The sequence below is a fragment of the Meles meles genome, chromosome 1, assembly GCF_922984935.1.
Source record: "Meles meles chromosome 1, mMelMel3.1 paternal haplotype, whole genome shotgun sequence".
In the NCBI taxonomy this organism is placed as follows: Eukaryota; Metazoa; Chordata; class Mammalia; order Carnivora; family Mustelidae; genus Meles; species Meles meles.
Window position 1 is genome coordinate 154,387,307 of NC_060066.1, and position 16,494 is coordinate 154,403,800.

The 16,494-nt window shown below is 39.7% G+C and overlaps 1 protein-coding gene across 1 annotated transcript in view; it reads left to right on the plus strand.

Annotated features, from left to right (window-relative positions):
• ERICH3 (glutamate rich 3) overlaps positions 1 to 16,494 on the plus strand; it is a 94,933-nt gene that overhangs the window by 41,839 nt on the left and 36,600 nt on the right. The window contains exon 8 of the mRNA XM_045982053.1: positions 9,400 to 9,580. Coding sequence (XP_045838009.1) covers positions 9,400 to 9,580 — 181 coding nt within the window. The remainder of the gene's footprint in view (positions 1 to 9,399; positions 9,581 to 16,494) is intronic.

The window sequence follows — 16,494 nt, forward strand, 5'->3', positions numbered from 1 at the left end:
ACTCTATCATTTATAGGCATGAAACTTCAGACATAAGCTCAAAGCTAACATTGTAAGAAACAATATTTACAGGAGAAATAAGGTGAATGGAATCTTTGGGTCAGAGCCTGAATTTGGTTCCTTGATAGTTTAAAGAATCTCTTCTGGAGAAGTCAGAGAGGGCAAGTCATGAGTGTTTCCTAGGAAAATGGGGCTCACCAGGGTCAGGGCATCTAGTCAGGTCTTGGTGTGGACCAGTGTGGCCATGGGACGCCTGGCAGAAATATGATCAGGGGAATGGGTTTCCATAGCTGGGCACAGAGAGAACAGTGACTTCTCCAGCCTATGGTAGCAACACATCATGGTGTCAGCTGGCATCCTGGCTTCAAAAGACCTTAATGTGTCTGTCTTTCTGAGTCACAAGGTTTTAGCCTGATTGGGCCTTTTGTTTTGTTTCCAAACTTCTATTCTGTTTGGGGAGTGAGAGAACAACTACACTAATGCTCTAATATTCTTATCTTTTTCTCTCCTATTTTCTATTTCTTAGTCCTTTTGTTCTACTTGCTGGAGATTTCTTCAGTTTTATCTTCCACACGTTCTACTGAGTTTTTTCTTCAGGTGCCTTTTTTAAATTCTAAGAACTTCTTTTGTGCTCACCGAATGTTACTTTTCAAAAGCATCTGGCTCTGTAAGATTTTGATTCTTTGGTATTTGTGGAGACTTCTTTGTGGGCTAATATATGTTCAGTGTTTGTAAAGAAAAGGAGCCTCTCAGTGTTGGGAGTAGAGTTCTACAAATGCCCAATAGATAAGAAATGTTAATTATGTCATTCCTGTTTTCACATGCTTAGCATTCTTGTTTATCTGCTTTCTCAGTTCCTGAGTTCTAGAGATAATTCATTCTCTGTAATCGTAGATATGTCCGTTTCTCCTTGTAATTATGTCAAATTCTGCTTTGTAAATGTTGAGACTACCTGGCTGTATGCTCTTAGCTTTAGGATTGCTCTATCTTACTGATGAGGTGATTCTTTATGATTAAAAAAATGATCCTCTTTATCACATTCCTTTTGGCCTTAAAATCTCCATTGTCTCACGGTACTAATTTTCTTTAGATTAGCATTTAATATATAGTATTTAATAACATATATATTATATATATATTCTTTTACTTTCAACCTTTTAATGTCTTTGAATTTAAGCTTCAGCCTTTAAATGTATTTAGGTAGCATGTAATTTACACATTAAATTCACTCATTTTATGACTACCATCCTCAAAACAACCTCCAAATACTCTTAAAAGGAGAAAAAAAAAAAGAGGGAAAAAACAAAGAGATATGGCTTGCTGGTGACCCACCCCCTGTTCCTCTAGGAATGTGCAGAACATAGTCTCTGTCTACTGTGTTCTGTGTCTCCAGGGGATGGTCCATGGAACCAAATGACAAGGTGTGGTACATCCCACAGCCCAACATGTTGCCAGTGTGCCCCATTGCTTTGTTTCCTCTTATTCCAGGACTGGCAGAGCTTTTATACTTCTTTACAGAATCCATGCGACTTCTTAGATTTTGCTCTGAGGTTTGGCCTCCACATATCCAGATTTTGTCCTCACACAGTATTGTTGGTTACCTGTTCTATATAGCAGCCTGTTAAAATGGGGATGGTCCTATAAATAGTATTTATGAATATAAAAAGATAGGCTTTCAAATAAGAAACTACTTAACTATTATGGTTATTAATTTAAAAACAAAACAAAACAAAGTTGTTTTCTGTTTTTTTAAAGGAGAATTTTTTTTGAAAAGATTTTATGTATTTATTTGACAGAGAGAGATCATAAGTAGGCAGAGAGGCAGGCAGAGAGAGTGAGAGGGAAGCAGGCTCCCTGCCAAGCAGAGAGCCCGATGTGGGACTCAATCCCAGGACCCTGAGATCATGACCTGAGCCGAAGGCAGCGGCTTAAACCACTGAGCCACCCAGGCGCCCTGTTTTCTATTTTTTATGTGTTTTGTGTAATCGAGCTTCTCCAGGCATGAACGAGGCTGGGCTGCTTCTATATCTAGTCAAGGCCCCGCCCCACCCCTCAGACCCCTCAAGAGCCCTGTGGAATTGCTGGGCCTGATTAGTAGGTTCTCCTGCCCCTCAAATTTGACATGGTGAAGCCCGCTTCTCCATTCAGGTACCTTGTATCTCATAAAGTAAGACCTTTTCCTCAATTAAAAATCTCAAAATCTAGACTCAAAACCTAGGCTTCCTTCTGTCTGCATCCCATATCAATTAATTGCTAAATCTTCCAGATAGAGTATCCAATAAAAATATAATGCAAGTCACATATGCAACTTTAATTTTCTACTAACTACACTAAAAAATGTAAAAAGAAACCTGTGAAAGTAATTTTATTAACATACTTTGTTTCATCAAAGTATAGTCAACATACTGTCATTTCAACTTGTAATCAGTGTGAGTTTTAATGAGTATCGAACAATTTTTTTACAGACCACGTCTTTGAAATTCAGTAAACATTTTATATTTATGGCACATCTCATTCAAATGAGCCCCCTTTCCAATGCCCCCCAGCCAACAGGGTAAGCGGCTGCTGTCTCAGACTGCACAGCTCTAGCACGCGGACATGAACTCATGTGTCTGACAGTCCTTTTCCTTTCTCTGTGCTATATCCCCAGGTCAGGGGCTTGCTACCTCATTCTTTACAGGGCTGTTGCAGTCATCTATGGGCTTAATGTTCTGCCTTTAAATCGACAAATAGCTCAATTTAGCTTTTATTGATTATGACAAGCACTGTGCTAGGTGCTGAGGTTACCAAGATGAGTAAAGCCAAATCCTTAGTCTCAGAAAGATTGCGGTTTAGCCCGGGAGTCAGAAATATCTTCAACTAACCATGACACATTGTGGTGAGTACACTCATAATGGTATAAATAAAGCACAATGAGAACGCGGAGAAAGGAAATGCTAGCTTTGAGGAGATTGAAGAGCGCTTTGGAGAGAAGATGGCATTTGAAATGGGCTTTGAAAGATGAGTAGGAAGTTAGCAGATGGAATCGGGGAGCAGAGGGTCAAAGGAAGAAAGGGTAAACAAGAGCAAGCAAAGTCCATCTCAGTATGGACAGATTCTACATGATGAAATTAAATGAAGCTTGAGAGAAGAGCTCCCAACATGCCCCTCCCCTGCTTCAGACCTTCACCAGCTTCTTTCCTAAAGAAAGCAGGTATATCCTGCCTGGTTCTTTCAAAATGCAGGTTTTCTTATTATCCAGGTATGTTGAGACCTATAGATCAAGAGATGATTACCACTGAAAAAACAGTTTGTCACTTACAATTCCCGGGAGGGACATGCCATGTATATTGGTTAGGGTTCTATCCAGAATGTTTGACCACATGTGGGCATTGTGGCCCAGCTACGTTGATAGATAAAATTATCCATCACACATGTCACGCGGGGCCACTCGAGGCACCAGAGTTGGTCAGGAGACTGGGGAAGTGGGAGGGAAACGTGGGCAAGAGCTTTTGTTGTGGTTTCTGAGAGAAGGAACAGGAAAGACAGGATAAGCAGACTCAGGATTGAATAGTATGATAATTTTGGCAGGTGTTGGAGTGTGCAGGCTCTCCCTGAGTTGTCTGCTGCTTGATCCCGGGTGCTTAGGGCAAGGGAACATTGGCCCAGAGTTTAAAAGCCAGAAAGCAGAGGTAGGGGCAGGGTGGATGAGCTCCCGATGGGTTAGTTTGTCCATGAAAGGCACTCTCCCAGGCAAGTCATTTACCATCTCTAGGAATTAGTTACTCTGGGAGATGTAGTCTCCCCTAGGGTCAGTAAGGCCCCAGATGTCAAAACTTCAGAGTACAAAGACATGCTTAGATATAGGCATTCAAGGGCTTTCAGATTTTGAGTCCTTTCCAGCTTTCCACTCCCATCCAAGGCAAACTCAACTACTCCCTGGACCCTCAGCTGGTTGGTCCACCACTTCCACACCTCTGATCTGTGCGTTTTTCTATTTCTACTTTCGGCAGGCTAGTCACTCACTTTTAAATCGTCTATATATTTTTCCCTATTCGATTACCTTTATTGGCTTTTAATACCGTGTTGACATGTTTATATGCCGCGTTGACAGCAATGGTTCTACCTTCTATTTAGTGAACTTTCAGCATGTGCTGGGAGTTTTGCTCCATGCGTTACATACATTTCCTCATTTAATACACATGATAAACTCCAGAAAGGGATAAAATAATGTCTCCATATTAAAGATGAGGAAACTGAGGCAAGTAAGGTTAACTAAAAATAGGTTGGCCAAGGTCACATAGCTAGTCAGTGACAGACTAAATATACATGCTCAGTAGACTGACACTTAGAGCCTGCATTTGTAACCCTCAAACCCAAATTATATGGAATTTATGTATAAACTTGTTTCTCTCAAATCCCTGGAGATATTAATCACAATCAGTCAGATGTTTCCTCAATGCCAGATGCTCTCTCTGTGAATTGCCTGTGGGCACCTGAGATAGAAGGATGTGTTTGAACCCACTTTTCCCAGCCTCTCTCAGAGGCTTTATGTTCTGTAGTGATTTCTGTACATTGTAATAGGATCCCTTCTCTTCCTCTCTTCAAAAGGATTTTCTTACTTATGCACCTTATTCTGTTCTTAGTATCAATAATCATGTACTTTTATTATTTGTTACTTCTACTCCCAGATTATGAAGCTTGTTGAGGGCAGATATTAAATATAAGACACACTTATATTTAATCAAGTGTTTATTAGTACTGTGTTCACAAACAGATATTCTTTTATTATCCATACAAAAATTAAACTCTTAATTATACTATTTATGTAAATACTATGGAAATAAATTATGCCTTCCAGACATAGATCCTTTTTCTTCCACAACCAATAGAGCCTAACAAATGTTAGTTTTGCAAAAAAAATAAAAATAAAAATAAAGCAGTGATTTCCAGTTAGGGTATATAAAAAAAAATGTTAGTTTTGCTAGAGAGATTGCACATTTCTTTTGTTTGATTTTATTTTAAAATATTTTTTTAAAATTTCCATTTTAGTCAATGTATTATCTTGGTATTTTTTTACTTGGTTTTCCTCACCAGTAGACTGAGGTTTGAGAATGAAAAAGGAAAGCATCAGCATGATTTTAATATAAGGTAATTCAACATATCTCATATAGGTTTGATTTATTTCAGGCACTTTCCTTTCAATAATGTTTTTGCTTAAAATTAACATTGCAGTTCAGTAACTACATCACTATAAAGGACTTGAAAAATGGTTTAAATGTCAATTCAGCAGTCAAAATATCTTAGCAGCTGGCATTGCAGAATTAAACAATAGAAGGGAGAAAGAACCAAAGATGCTTCTGGAGGTCTGCAGCCCTTGGAGTTTAAGGGCAGACCTTGTAAGCTTTTCAGACCTTAACAAAAGCAAAATGCAGCTGGATAATTTCTACTTCTTAGCTGACTTACTGAATTTATTCTACTGTGGGAGATGAGGAAGGGAAGGCTCCTGGATCCACTCATCATCCTCAAAACCTGGAGCTCCAGTACCTCCAGGAGAATGGAGGCATTTGGGGACATGCCAGGAGTAAGCATGAGACATGGGTTACAGGGTGGTCAGAAAAATGGGCAAGAGGAGAGTGAAAAGAGGAAGCATAGGGAAATCAAAGGAAGGAGGAGGAGTGAACAAGGATAAACCAGCATGAAAAAGAAGAGAAAGAGAGGAACTAAGTGAGTAGAGTGAGCAGTTTCTATTACAACCAGATGCTTCCTGAAGCCTTAGGTTGCGAACCCTGGAGCGCTCTTCCTCTGGCTTATTTCATAATTTGCTCCCCCTGCGGCCTGAATCAGAGTCAGCACGAGGACTGCCTGCTGTTCCTTATACAGGCTTTTAATCAGTCTTTGTCAGAGGTGTTGTTTAACAGGACACTGTGAATCAGTTTTCATGTTGTGGTACATATAGAGTTCCTATAAATGTGGAAAGCTTCTGATGTAGGGCGGGGTCAACTTACAGCGGCTTCTGTCTCAGCAAAGGACAGACTGTGGAATCCCTAATTGTTCCACGTCTGTGTCCAGTCAGATCAATTTTACTAGGCCCTTGCTAGGTGTGAGCACTGGCGAGACACCGGGGGCATAAAGATCAGTGAGACACTGCTCTCATCTACTGAGAGGGAGAGGCATGCAAGGCCACAGTTTCAAGGCCATGTGACTTAGAGAGTTCTATGGGTCGGGAAATTAAAAACACCTGGGGAGTGAGTGTTTGGAGCATTCCAATTAGTGCAGCTGCTGGACCTTTAAATGTATCAAAAGAAATTGCAAATAGTTGACAGATAGGAGGAGTTGAAAATATAAGACATTTTTTGTTAATTGAGGAAGGTTGAACCTTATCCTATGGATATTGGGGATTGCTGGAAGACCTTAAACAGGAGAGTCACATGATCTATTTAGTGATAATAGTTCACTCTGACTGGGGAGATATGAGGCTAGAAGTGGGGAGACGAGCTAGTAGAGTGACTATACATCCCAGCTTTCCTGAAACAGTTCAAATTTTTCTCCTAGCATAATTATCAATAATGTCTTTTTCACTGTGTCTCCCAGTTTGGATGATAAATTCCATGGCCTCCCTACTAACTAGAGATTTATTGCAGAGGTATAGGTAAGACTCCGTGGTGTCCGGAGTTCATCAGGGCTTGGCTAAGTGGATGAAGAGGAATTACCGCCCAGCGCTATCAGTAAGAATAAGCCCTTTCACACCCCTTTGGTCTCTTTAATCCACCTCTCCTCCCCAACTCAGGCCTAAGCACAGATAAAAAAAAAAAAAAATCCCAGTGACAATTTAGTATATTAAATGAATGGTAGGTATTGCAAATACGTAATCGCTGGCCGGTTAACCACCCAATGAGCTTCCTATTTATTTGTCAGCTCAGATTGTACTTGCCTGAGATATCTGAAAAGAAATGAGAAGGAAAGTCCTAAGCAAGTGTTGCAGAAAGGAAGGAAGATAAGCCTTAATCGTACGTGGGCATGAGCCCCTGCTCCGGTTCCTGAAATGGAATTTTCATGGGAGGTTTTGATATTTGCTTGAGGATGGTAGAAAGGGCTGTGAAAGCTTGCTAAAGTTTCATCAGTCTGGGTCCTTTATAACCTTGGAATATGGTAAGTATAGAGGCAATTTAGTGAACTGAAAGAAACAATTGTTCATTTCCTAGTGCATATATTTAATCATGAGCTGTCACTCAGGCCTCCTGTTGGAATCCAGAAAAGGTTACATAGTGGCAATAATTGGGGAATATTTTTAAAAAGAAGGAAGTAACTAGACCCAAGAGAAAAGAGATGTTGCTGTCAGGTACACACTTTAGAAGAAAAAAAAATGATTAAGAGTAAATGAAAAGGTGAAGGGCTGTCATTTCCTTTATTTTACTTTTAAACATTTCAGCTTCTCCTTTCTCATTTTGTACATCTGAGGCAGGCCTTTCCTCCACCCTCATCTCACTCTTACCTTGCATTTAGAGAGAGCTTATCTCCCAGAAGTTCACAGGGCTACCTCCGCATCCATGCCACTTTGGAAAGTATTGCTTAACAAAAAGGAGGTGCTCTTATTTAATCCGTCCTATCATTAAATGTTCTAGTGGGAGCCGGATTTGCCTTAGGCCGGTGATGGTGGCCTGGGCCGCAGAAATGCGTGTCACGGCTGCGTAGCTGCCCAGCCAAGAGCAAACTTTTTTTTTTTTTTTTTAAGATTTTATTTATTTATTTATTTATTTGCCAGACAGAGATCACAAGCAGGCAGAGAGAGAGGAGAAAGCAGGCTCCCTGCGGAGCAGAGAAGCCGATGCGGGGCTCGATTGCGGGGCTCGATCCCAGGACCCTGGGGCCATGACCCGAGCCGAAGGCAGATGCTTTAACCCACTGAGCCACTCAGGTGCCCCAGGCAAGAGCAAACTTAGTGTGGCTTTGCAACTTGGAGCCGGCCCGCCACCATCCCTTCTCTTTCAACTGTGACTCAGGGAGATGTTTCTGCAAAGAATTATCCAGTTTGCTGATTTACCTTTATAGCTACTGATGTCCTTGAATTTTTTTTGTTGATTACCTCTCTATTTGGAAGCTCTGTTTGCCATAGGCAAGACAGTTTACTTAAATTTTAAAGGTTGGACTTCCTTCCCTATTTACACTTTATAGACTGTCATTTGCAGAATTTCATTTAATCAGATTTACTTCCTCTGGCTTTTGCTTCAGAGAAATGGAATTGAATGAGGAAAAAAAATCCTCTGAAATGGAAGGGGATGGGTTTGAAGATGGAAATATTTTAGTAGTTCTTTCAGAAATTTTTGTTGCAGCTTTGTTATTTAAAAAAAATACATGTTTCGAGGCATCCATAATTCAATGAAATCAAATGCAAATAATTGCTTTGAATTCACTGAAAGTTGGTCTCTTCACATTTTTCATTTAGTTGAAAATTGATTTTTAGAAAAGTGAAGTAGATTAAATGTATTGCCCGGCCTCTGTATAATTGTCGAGCTGACAGTATTCTTACCAGGCTCTCTTGAAAGTTTCTCAACCAGCATCCTTTTCTTCCTTTTCCTGCTTCTTTCCTCATCTTCCTCTTGGAGGTTAAACACTTTGCTCATGCACTTTTGTGAAAATACTTCAGAATATAAATGAGGAGACCAGGCAGAAGACATTTCATCTCTGGCATATCAATGTATTGTTTATTTTATAAAAAATGTGTGGACACCCTCGAACGGGGTTTTGTTGTTGCTGTTGTTGTTGGGTTTACTGCTCGATATGAGAAATAATATTAATAATGCTGATTTTTCACTGAATGAATGCTTCCTGTAAAGATGGATAGTCCCAGGTATGTAACACAGGTCTCTAATCCTCAGAGTGACCCTAGAAGGAATTGAACACGTGTCATCCCTGTCTCACACAGAGGAAGTTTGGGGAAGGATACATTGTCAGTGCTGAAGTGTAAAGATAAAGCACTCAATTGCAAAAACAGTTGCTAAATCACAAAATCAATTCAAATTAGAACAAAATTATGTCACCAATATTTAATTAATTTGATTTGAATTTTTATCTGAGAAAAAGTGGAAAGAACCAAGAGCAGTTTCCTCTTAGTGTCACTGATATTTTTGTTGTATGTAAAGTGTGCACACACACACACACACACACACAAGTAGAATAAAAAGTGACAAACTTTGTCCAGATCTGGCATTTATACTAAAAATACAAAGCCAAAATGCATATAAATTGTTAGATTTCTTTGGTAACTGGCTTGACTTGTTGTACACTGGGAAAATTGACATTTTATCAAGGTTTTGTTGCTAGAGAAGAGCCTTTTCTACTCCTCCTATTATTACCATATCATTTCTCTCTGATTAGAAGGTAATTAATTAATAAGCGCCCTTCTTTTGTTGATTCTAGGATTCAAGAAAGATTCATAAAACACCACCACATAGTAATGCAGCTATTACAATGATCTATTTGGGGAAAACTGTGCACCTGTCTCATGATGACCCAGACTTCCGGGATGAAATAAAAGTTTATCAACAGCATTGTGGTGGGGAAAACCTTTGTGTCTACAAAGGCAAACTACTAGAAAAAGGTACACATAAAATATGAATTTTTAAGTTGCTTTAAGTTGATGCTATAGATAAGCTATTGTTGATCTCCTACCAAAATGACTTCAATCACTGTATGAAATTATGCATATCCAGGGACTTATAAACCAGCTGCCTCAAAGTAAATCTAGATTTACTGCTCCATGATTGAAACCGAAGCAGCAATTACTCTTGCAGATTGTGGAAGAAGGAATTTGGAGTGATTTAACCCAGTAACAGATTAATTTGGGGATAGAGATATATGATCATTAAAATGTTGCACGAATAAACTGTCCCCCAAATTACAAGTTAACTATTTGGCCTGCCATAGTGAATTATATCATACATTATTCTAAGGGAAAAATACCAGATTGGCAATTTGTTCTTTTGAAAAATGTTGAGATAACATCACAAATCCAATAAACTTCAGGGTGAATCACACCTAAATAACTTGGTGCAGAATTTGGCTAGATGGATTTTAGTACATTTCTGCCTTCGTTTGATCATAAATCCATGTTTCTTAGCAGAAGATAATTTTTATATCCAATATAGGGCTTCACTTATTGTATTGAAGTGGTTTTCATCAGTATTTAGTTGTGTAGAATAGCAGTAGAAAGGACAGTTGTTACAGGATTATATTTGTTATTTCCTTGCTTAAGAAACTCTGTTTAGAATGTAATTGCATTTTTACTAAGTAAAAGAAATATTTATATTTGGGCAATGTTGATACAAGTTTAGGGAGTCTTAGGAGCTGGGAGCAAGAATGCAAATTGTTACTTTTGGCTTTTCTGATTTCTTTCATCACTCAAAAACAGTGACTGTTAATTCTGAAAATTTCAAGTACTCAAAAAGAAACTGGACAGATTTAGGGATTAAATATTTAAAATTTTCCAATATAAGAAAGAGTAAACATTTGAATGTTAGTTTTAACTTTATGAAGATTTATAGACCGTATTTATAAAAAACAATGCTCAATAATGCCAGACACTATTTTTCCCCATTTTATGTACCTGGCTGAAACGTAATTTACTTCGCCATTTTGTCATAGCATTTGAGAGTTCATTCCTGCTGTATCGTAGATGAGGAAAATGAGAGAAGTCCAGGGGTACGATGGCTTCCTAAGTTCATATGCAAAGCTTGGGGTCTGGTCAAGAGCAGGTCCTGGACGGCTGAGTAGGTGCAGGACCCTTGCTCAGTTAGCTATTCTTAGTGGCAAAAGGTTTCTTAGATTTTCCTAATATGAGAGTTATGAAACCCCTAATGATAGTGCCATAGACACACTTAATTTTTGAAAGTGTAACTTTCAGGAATTAATTTAGAAGAATTGCTGAAATCAGCTATAGTCTACAATTGGAATGAACATAATGAAACTTTTCCTGGGTCTGGGATCGCGCTTTCTTCAAGACAATGCATATATGTCTATCTGCCTGCTAGAGAACATGGTCCATACAAATGAAACAAGAACAAGGCTTAACTAGCTGAATGGTTTTCAGGGAGACCACAATGTACTCTGTGGCAAAACCAAAGAAAGAGCAAGGCAGAGTGTTCCTTGGCTGTGTTGTTTTGCATACCTGTTGCTCCTGGGACTGACTTCTGTTGTGTCACTGGACAGACTTCAGTTACCAGGATGGAATGGGGAGTTAAATAATTGAATCCTCTTCACATAATAATTTTGTCTCAGCTTGCCCTTTCATTGCCCGGAAAGGAATTGTTGAAAATTGAAAAGTTGGGTGGCTCAGAGTTGACTTGTGGTTGGGTTGACCAGCAAGTTAGCTGGTCTGAAAAGAATCTGCCCGTTTTACAAATCAAAGCTGTGCATGATTCAGTGAAATGTGAATCGGTTTTTAGAAGATTTCTGTTTAAAAAAAAAAAAAAGCATTTAACGTTCTGCTTGGAGCAGTAAACTAATTAAAAGTGTGGCATTTGTTAATTTGTCTTGCTTTTGGATGAGAAATAACAATAAAATTAATTATTTAGGAATGTGGCAAGTGCATCTTTTATTCCCTTAGTAATTCACTGATGTCCTACAGTCTGATTGTAGACATCAAGCCACATATTGATGGTTTATTATGTACACCTAGGAAGTCACTGAGTATTTCTGCTACTTGTAGAGAGTATAGTTCTCTGTGGGCATTTTTACTTACCATGTTCATCCTTTCAAACGAGGCAAACCTTGGCCTCCTGGGTTCATGTGGATACAAAGAGGAAAGTGACTTTTCTTTTCCCTGACCTTCGTAAAATCCCTTCCTTCTCTACCCCATTTTCCTGTATTTTCATAACCTGATCCTTTGCACGGATTAGCGCATTCCTCATTACTCCCTCACAAACCAACTGCTTCACTCTTTTCCCCACCCGCTGTGTGTTATCTTGTCTTTTGGAGTGCTATTTCTTCGTCTGCAGTAGGACAAAGGATTTTAAATTCAAGATAGGATTTTAAATTCAAATTTTATCCATCTCTTAAGATTCACATTGAGGCTATGAAGCTTTCTCAGTTGACTTCTGCTGTGGTTCATCGCTCTCTCCATGGCTGTGGCACTCAGTCTCCCCTGAAACCCCAAGCATTTCATTACCCCGTGACTTACATTAACTGTTTTTTATTGATTTTTTGCTTGTTATATATATTGAGTTTTTAGTTTTTAAAAATAGTTTTAGTATTTAGTATTTAATTTAGTATTTAGTAGTATAGTTTTTATTTTATTTTATTTTATTTATTTATTTGACAGAGAGAGATCACAAGTAGGCAGAGAGGCAGGTACAGAGAGAGGGGGAAGCAGGCTCCCCACTGAGCAGAGAGCCTGATGCGGGAATCGATCCCAGTACCCTGGGATCATGACCTGAGCTGAAGGCAGAGACTTTAACCTACTGAGCCCCCCAGGTGCCCCTAGTTTTTCGTTTTTAAAAATAGCTTATTGACCTATAACTTATATTCCACAATTCACCCATTGTGAGTGTACAATGCACTGATCTTTAAGCATCTTAGAGGGTTGTGCAACCACTAACACAAACCGGTTTTAGAATCTCTCTCACTTCAGAAAGTTCCCCTGCGTCCCCTGGCAGAAGAACGCTTTTTTTTTTTTTTTTTTTTGTAGCCAGCCTCAGGCAGTCACCTCTGAAGGATCCGCTTCCAGTCTCTACAGATACGTCTTTTCTGGACATTTCGCATAAATGAAATCATACAAGAGGCAGCATCCGTGTCTTGCTGCCCTCCAGTAGCCTGATGTTTCGGAGAGCCATCTAGTCCCAGCATTTATCAATGGTCGCTCTCTTCGTACAGCACTGAATGTATTCCACTCACTACATGCACGTTTGGGCTGTTTCTAATTTGGGACCATTGTAAGTCATGCTGTGATAAACATACAGATACAAGGTTTTGTGTAGACATCTGGTCATTTCTCTTGAGCAGATGCCTGCGAGTGGATTTGATAGCTTTTTTCTCCCCCTGAATATGGGCCACACTTTTCTGCTTCTTACATACATGTCTTTTGACTTTGTTGTTGTTGTTGAAAACTGGACGTTTTCGATCATGTATTATAGCAACTGTAGAGTCTAGATTCTGACGTTTCCCTCTGGTAGGTTATTGTTCTCCCTCTTTTTGTTGTTGTCTGTATAGTAACTTCTCTGAAATCCTTGAAATCCATGCCCTCCCTGCTCCTTGGTAGACAGCCAACGTAATATCTCTGCTCAGATTTTATCTCTTTTTATTTTTTAGGCAGGCCTCCTCGGGTCATCTCTGTGTTTTCATAGTTTATCTATCATCTAGTGATTTGTCAGAGGTCATGTTCAAAGACTTTGACGCAGTACCAAGTCAGAAGACTTTGAATGAAGGACAGCCGCCACCTTGTACCATGGATCTGTGTGTGGGTGTATTCGTTTCCTGGGGCTAATGTAATAAATCCCCAAAACAGGTGGCTTAAAACAACAGTAATTTAATTTTCTCAAGGCTCTGGAGGCCAGGCATCTAAAATCAGGTATCGTTAGCAAGGCCATCCTCCATCCAATAGCTCTAGGGGAGAATCTTCCCTTGCCTCATCCAACTTCTGGTGATTCCCAGCAACCCCTGGCATTCCTTGGCTTGCAGCCACCTCTGCATCCTCTGTCCTCACATGTCATTCTTCCCTGTGTGTCTCTGTGTGTCCTGTCCTCTTCTTGTAAGGACATCAGTCACTGAATTTGTTTGACAAAACAAAACCAGGATGATTTCATCTCGATCGTTCACTGGTTGTATCTGCAAAGACCCTATTTCCGGATAAGGTCACATTCTGAGGTTCTGGGTGGTCATGGAATTTTAGAGAGCAATATTCAACAAAATGTAACGGTTCAGGAGTTCATCCAAAGTTCAGGCAGTTTTCAAGTCCGCTTTAACTTTTATTTTCCACCAGGCTTTCTTGTGTTTTCTTTGTTTGTGGGTGCAAGCTCCTGGTAGGCGAGCGATGTATGAGTAAGTTGGGCCTCCTCCAATCCATGCCACTTCCCATCAGCTGGGGATGTGTGGAGAGCTTATCTGTGTGTCGGTAATTGCCTTATGGCCTGTATCTCCCTGTTAAGTTTCTGGCTAGTCCACTGGCCTGCTGCTTGCCCAATTACAAGGACAGTCTCAGCTAGCAGGATAGGATCTCTGCCTCCAAGATTGTTCCTGGTAGTTACTGGTAGTGCCCCTGGCCAAGGCTTTTTTGTTTTCTGCTCCAGATGAAGTCAGCCCCCACTGACAGGGAAGCTGCTGGTTATTTATGGCCTGCCCTTCCCTTTTAGAACTTTGCTGATGAAATGCTGTTGGGGGAGGGGAGGGGGGTGGGAGTAGCCCCAGGCAAGAATGTCTCAGATTCCCTCTGTTCTTATGAAAAGTTCAGTAATTTTTGATGAATAACTGCTATTCAGTTTAAGTTTTTGGTCCATTTTTAGAGACAAAATTTTAAGGGGAGAGGATGTGGGGACCTCACTCTAGAAATCTGTCATATTATTTTTGTCTCTCCTACTAAATTATAACTTCTTTAGTCAGGACACCATGTTTGATCTTTTTTTCAATATTTTAGTTCCTCGTTAGTGCCTAAAACAGTGCAAGCCACTGCCAGTCAACAATGAATAATTGCATTTTACAAATAATGTAGAATGTCTTCTGACACTGTACAGTACATAATCCGTAAGGCTGCTCAGTGAAGCGGGTAGACTGGATTGCTCCCTCCACCCACTCCCATGGCCATCCTCATTTTATAGATGAGAATTTTGAAATGCAACAGTTCAATGACTTACCAAGGGACACTCAACTTGTAAGTGAAGAACTAGGACACGGACTCAAATCTTCTGACTTCTGGTCTATATATGCTTTCCATTAATCCATGCAGACATCATTAAGTCAGGGTTAGAAAGTGTCACTTAATTTTAAAATGTAAAATTAAAAAAGAAATAACAAGGGAAGAAAAGCAGAGGGTGTCAATTCTTGTTCAGTAAGTTTGAAAAAAAGAAACGGAAGTTGAAAAGAAAGAAACGGAATAATAGGGGAGGCACTCTCTAGCCACAGGACTACATGACGGAAGCGAGAAGTCCACCTCCTGGGCCCGTTTTCAGCATTTCCTTAGCTGCACACTCTTCCTGGGCTGGGAGCTTAGGTACTTTGCAGGTGTGATGCTGCAGCAGAATAGATCATAGGACGTGAATGTCCCTTTCTAGTTTCTGGAAACAAAGCAGTCAAACTTGCTTTCTAGTCAATACTTAGGAGTCCCTATATCATTAAGACAAGTGGATTTTTGTATCTGTTGTATCTTAGTTTCCCCAGATGCTAACTTTTTAAAATTCTCTTCCCTTGCGTGTTTAATTGTATATCATAACACTAACATATAAATGATGGAATTAGCTTTCCGGTAATTCTGTTCTTTAGTACAAGTTGCAACTGATTTAGACAGTTTTTAGGGGCAGAGTGAGGTATGAACATAGGATTTGTAGATGACTATGAAACAGGTTAAAATAATAATTCATTAATTAGTTCTTGGGGGTTTTCTATGCCATTGTCCTGCGACCTGGGGGAACAAAGATGAGTCAGACTAGTTCCAGCTCTCATGGATTTCACAAACATGCAGGACAGCAGACATCTACATCTGGGTTCTCACAGTGGGGTCCCTGGACCAGAAGATCAAGCATCACTTGGCAACTTAATAGAAATGCAAATTCTTGGGCTCTAGTGAATCAGAAACTCTGGGGAAAGCCCAGCACTCTGTGTTACAATAAGCCTCTCAGAGTATTCTGATGCACACTAAAGTTTGAGAAGCCCTGGTATAGCCATATTTTTCAACAATTATAGTAACAGCAACGAGAAAGGTATACAGAGCAGAGAGATGAAGTGATCAACTCCATCACTAGGGCTAGAGGAAAAGTCCAGGGAGACCTGTTTTGTAGGAAGTGACATTAGAAGTGTCATGAAAAGGAGGTTTCTGAGTCACTCTGTAGCATAGGATTTTCTTAGACCTAGAATTTGGGATCTGTAGGGTGAGATCTTTCAAAAGTGAATTATAAAGACTTGGGATGATAAAAATTATTAACTATAAGCAGTGGTTCTTCATTTATTGGTAGGACTTTTGGGTGGGTGGGGGAACAAGGAGGAGACCCTAATCCAGGCAGAACTGAGAATGGATTTGAGATGGAATAATTCTACCTCATCCATATATGTATTAGGCTGGTTCAAGTCATAGTCAAAGACACACATTTATTTAAATGCATTACTGAGCTCACAGTAGCCTTTTGCCATATACATTATCAGTAGCTAAATAGCAAATGGAATCTAGAGAGATATTTGGACTCCAACACTGACTCTCCTCTTACCATATGATCTTGGATAAATTACTGAGTTCCCTTGAACTTTAATTTCTACATATAGAAAGTAGTGATAATAATATTCTCACGTCATGTGTTTGTTGAGAAATAATACACC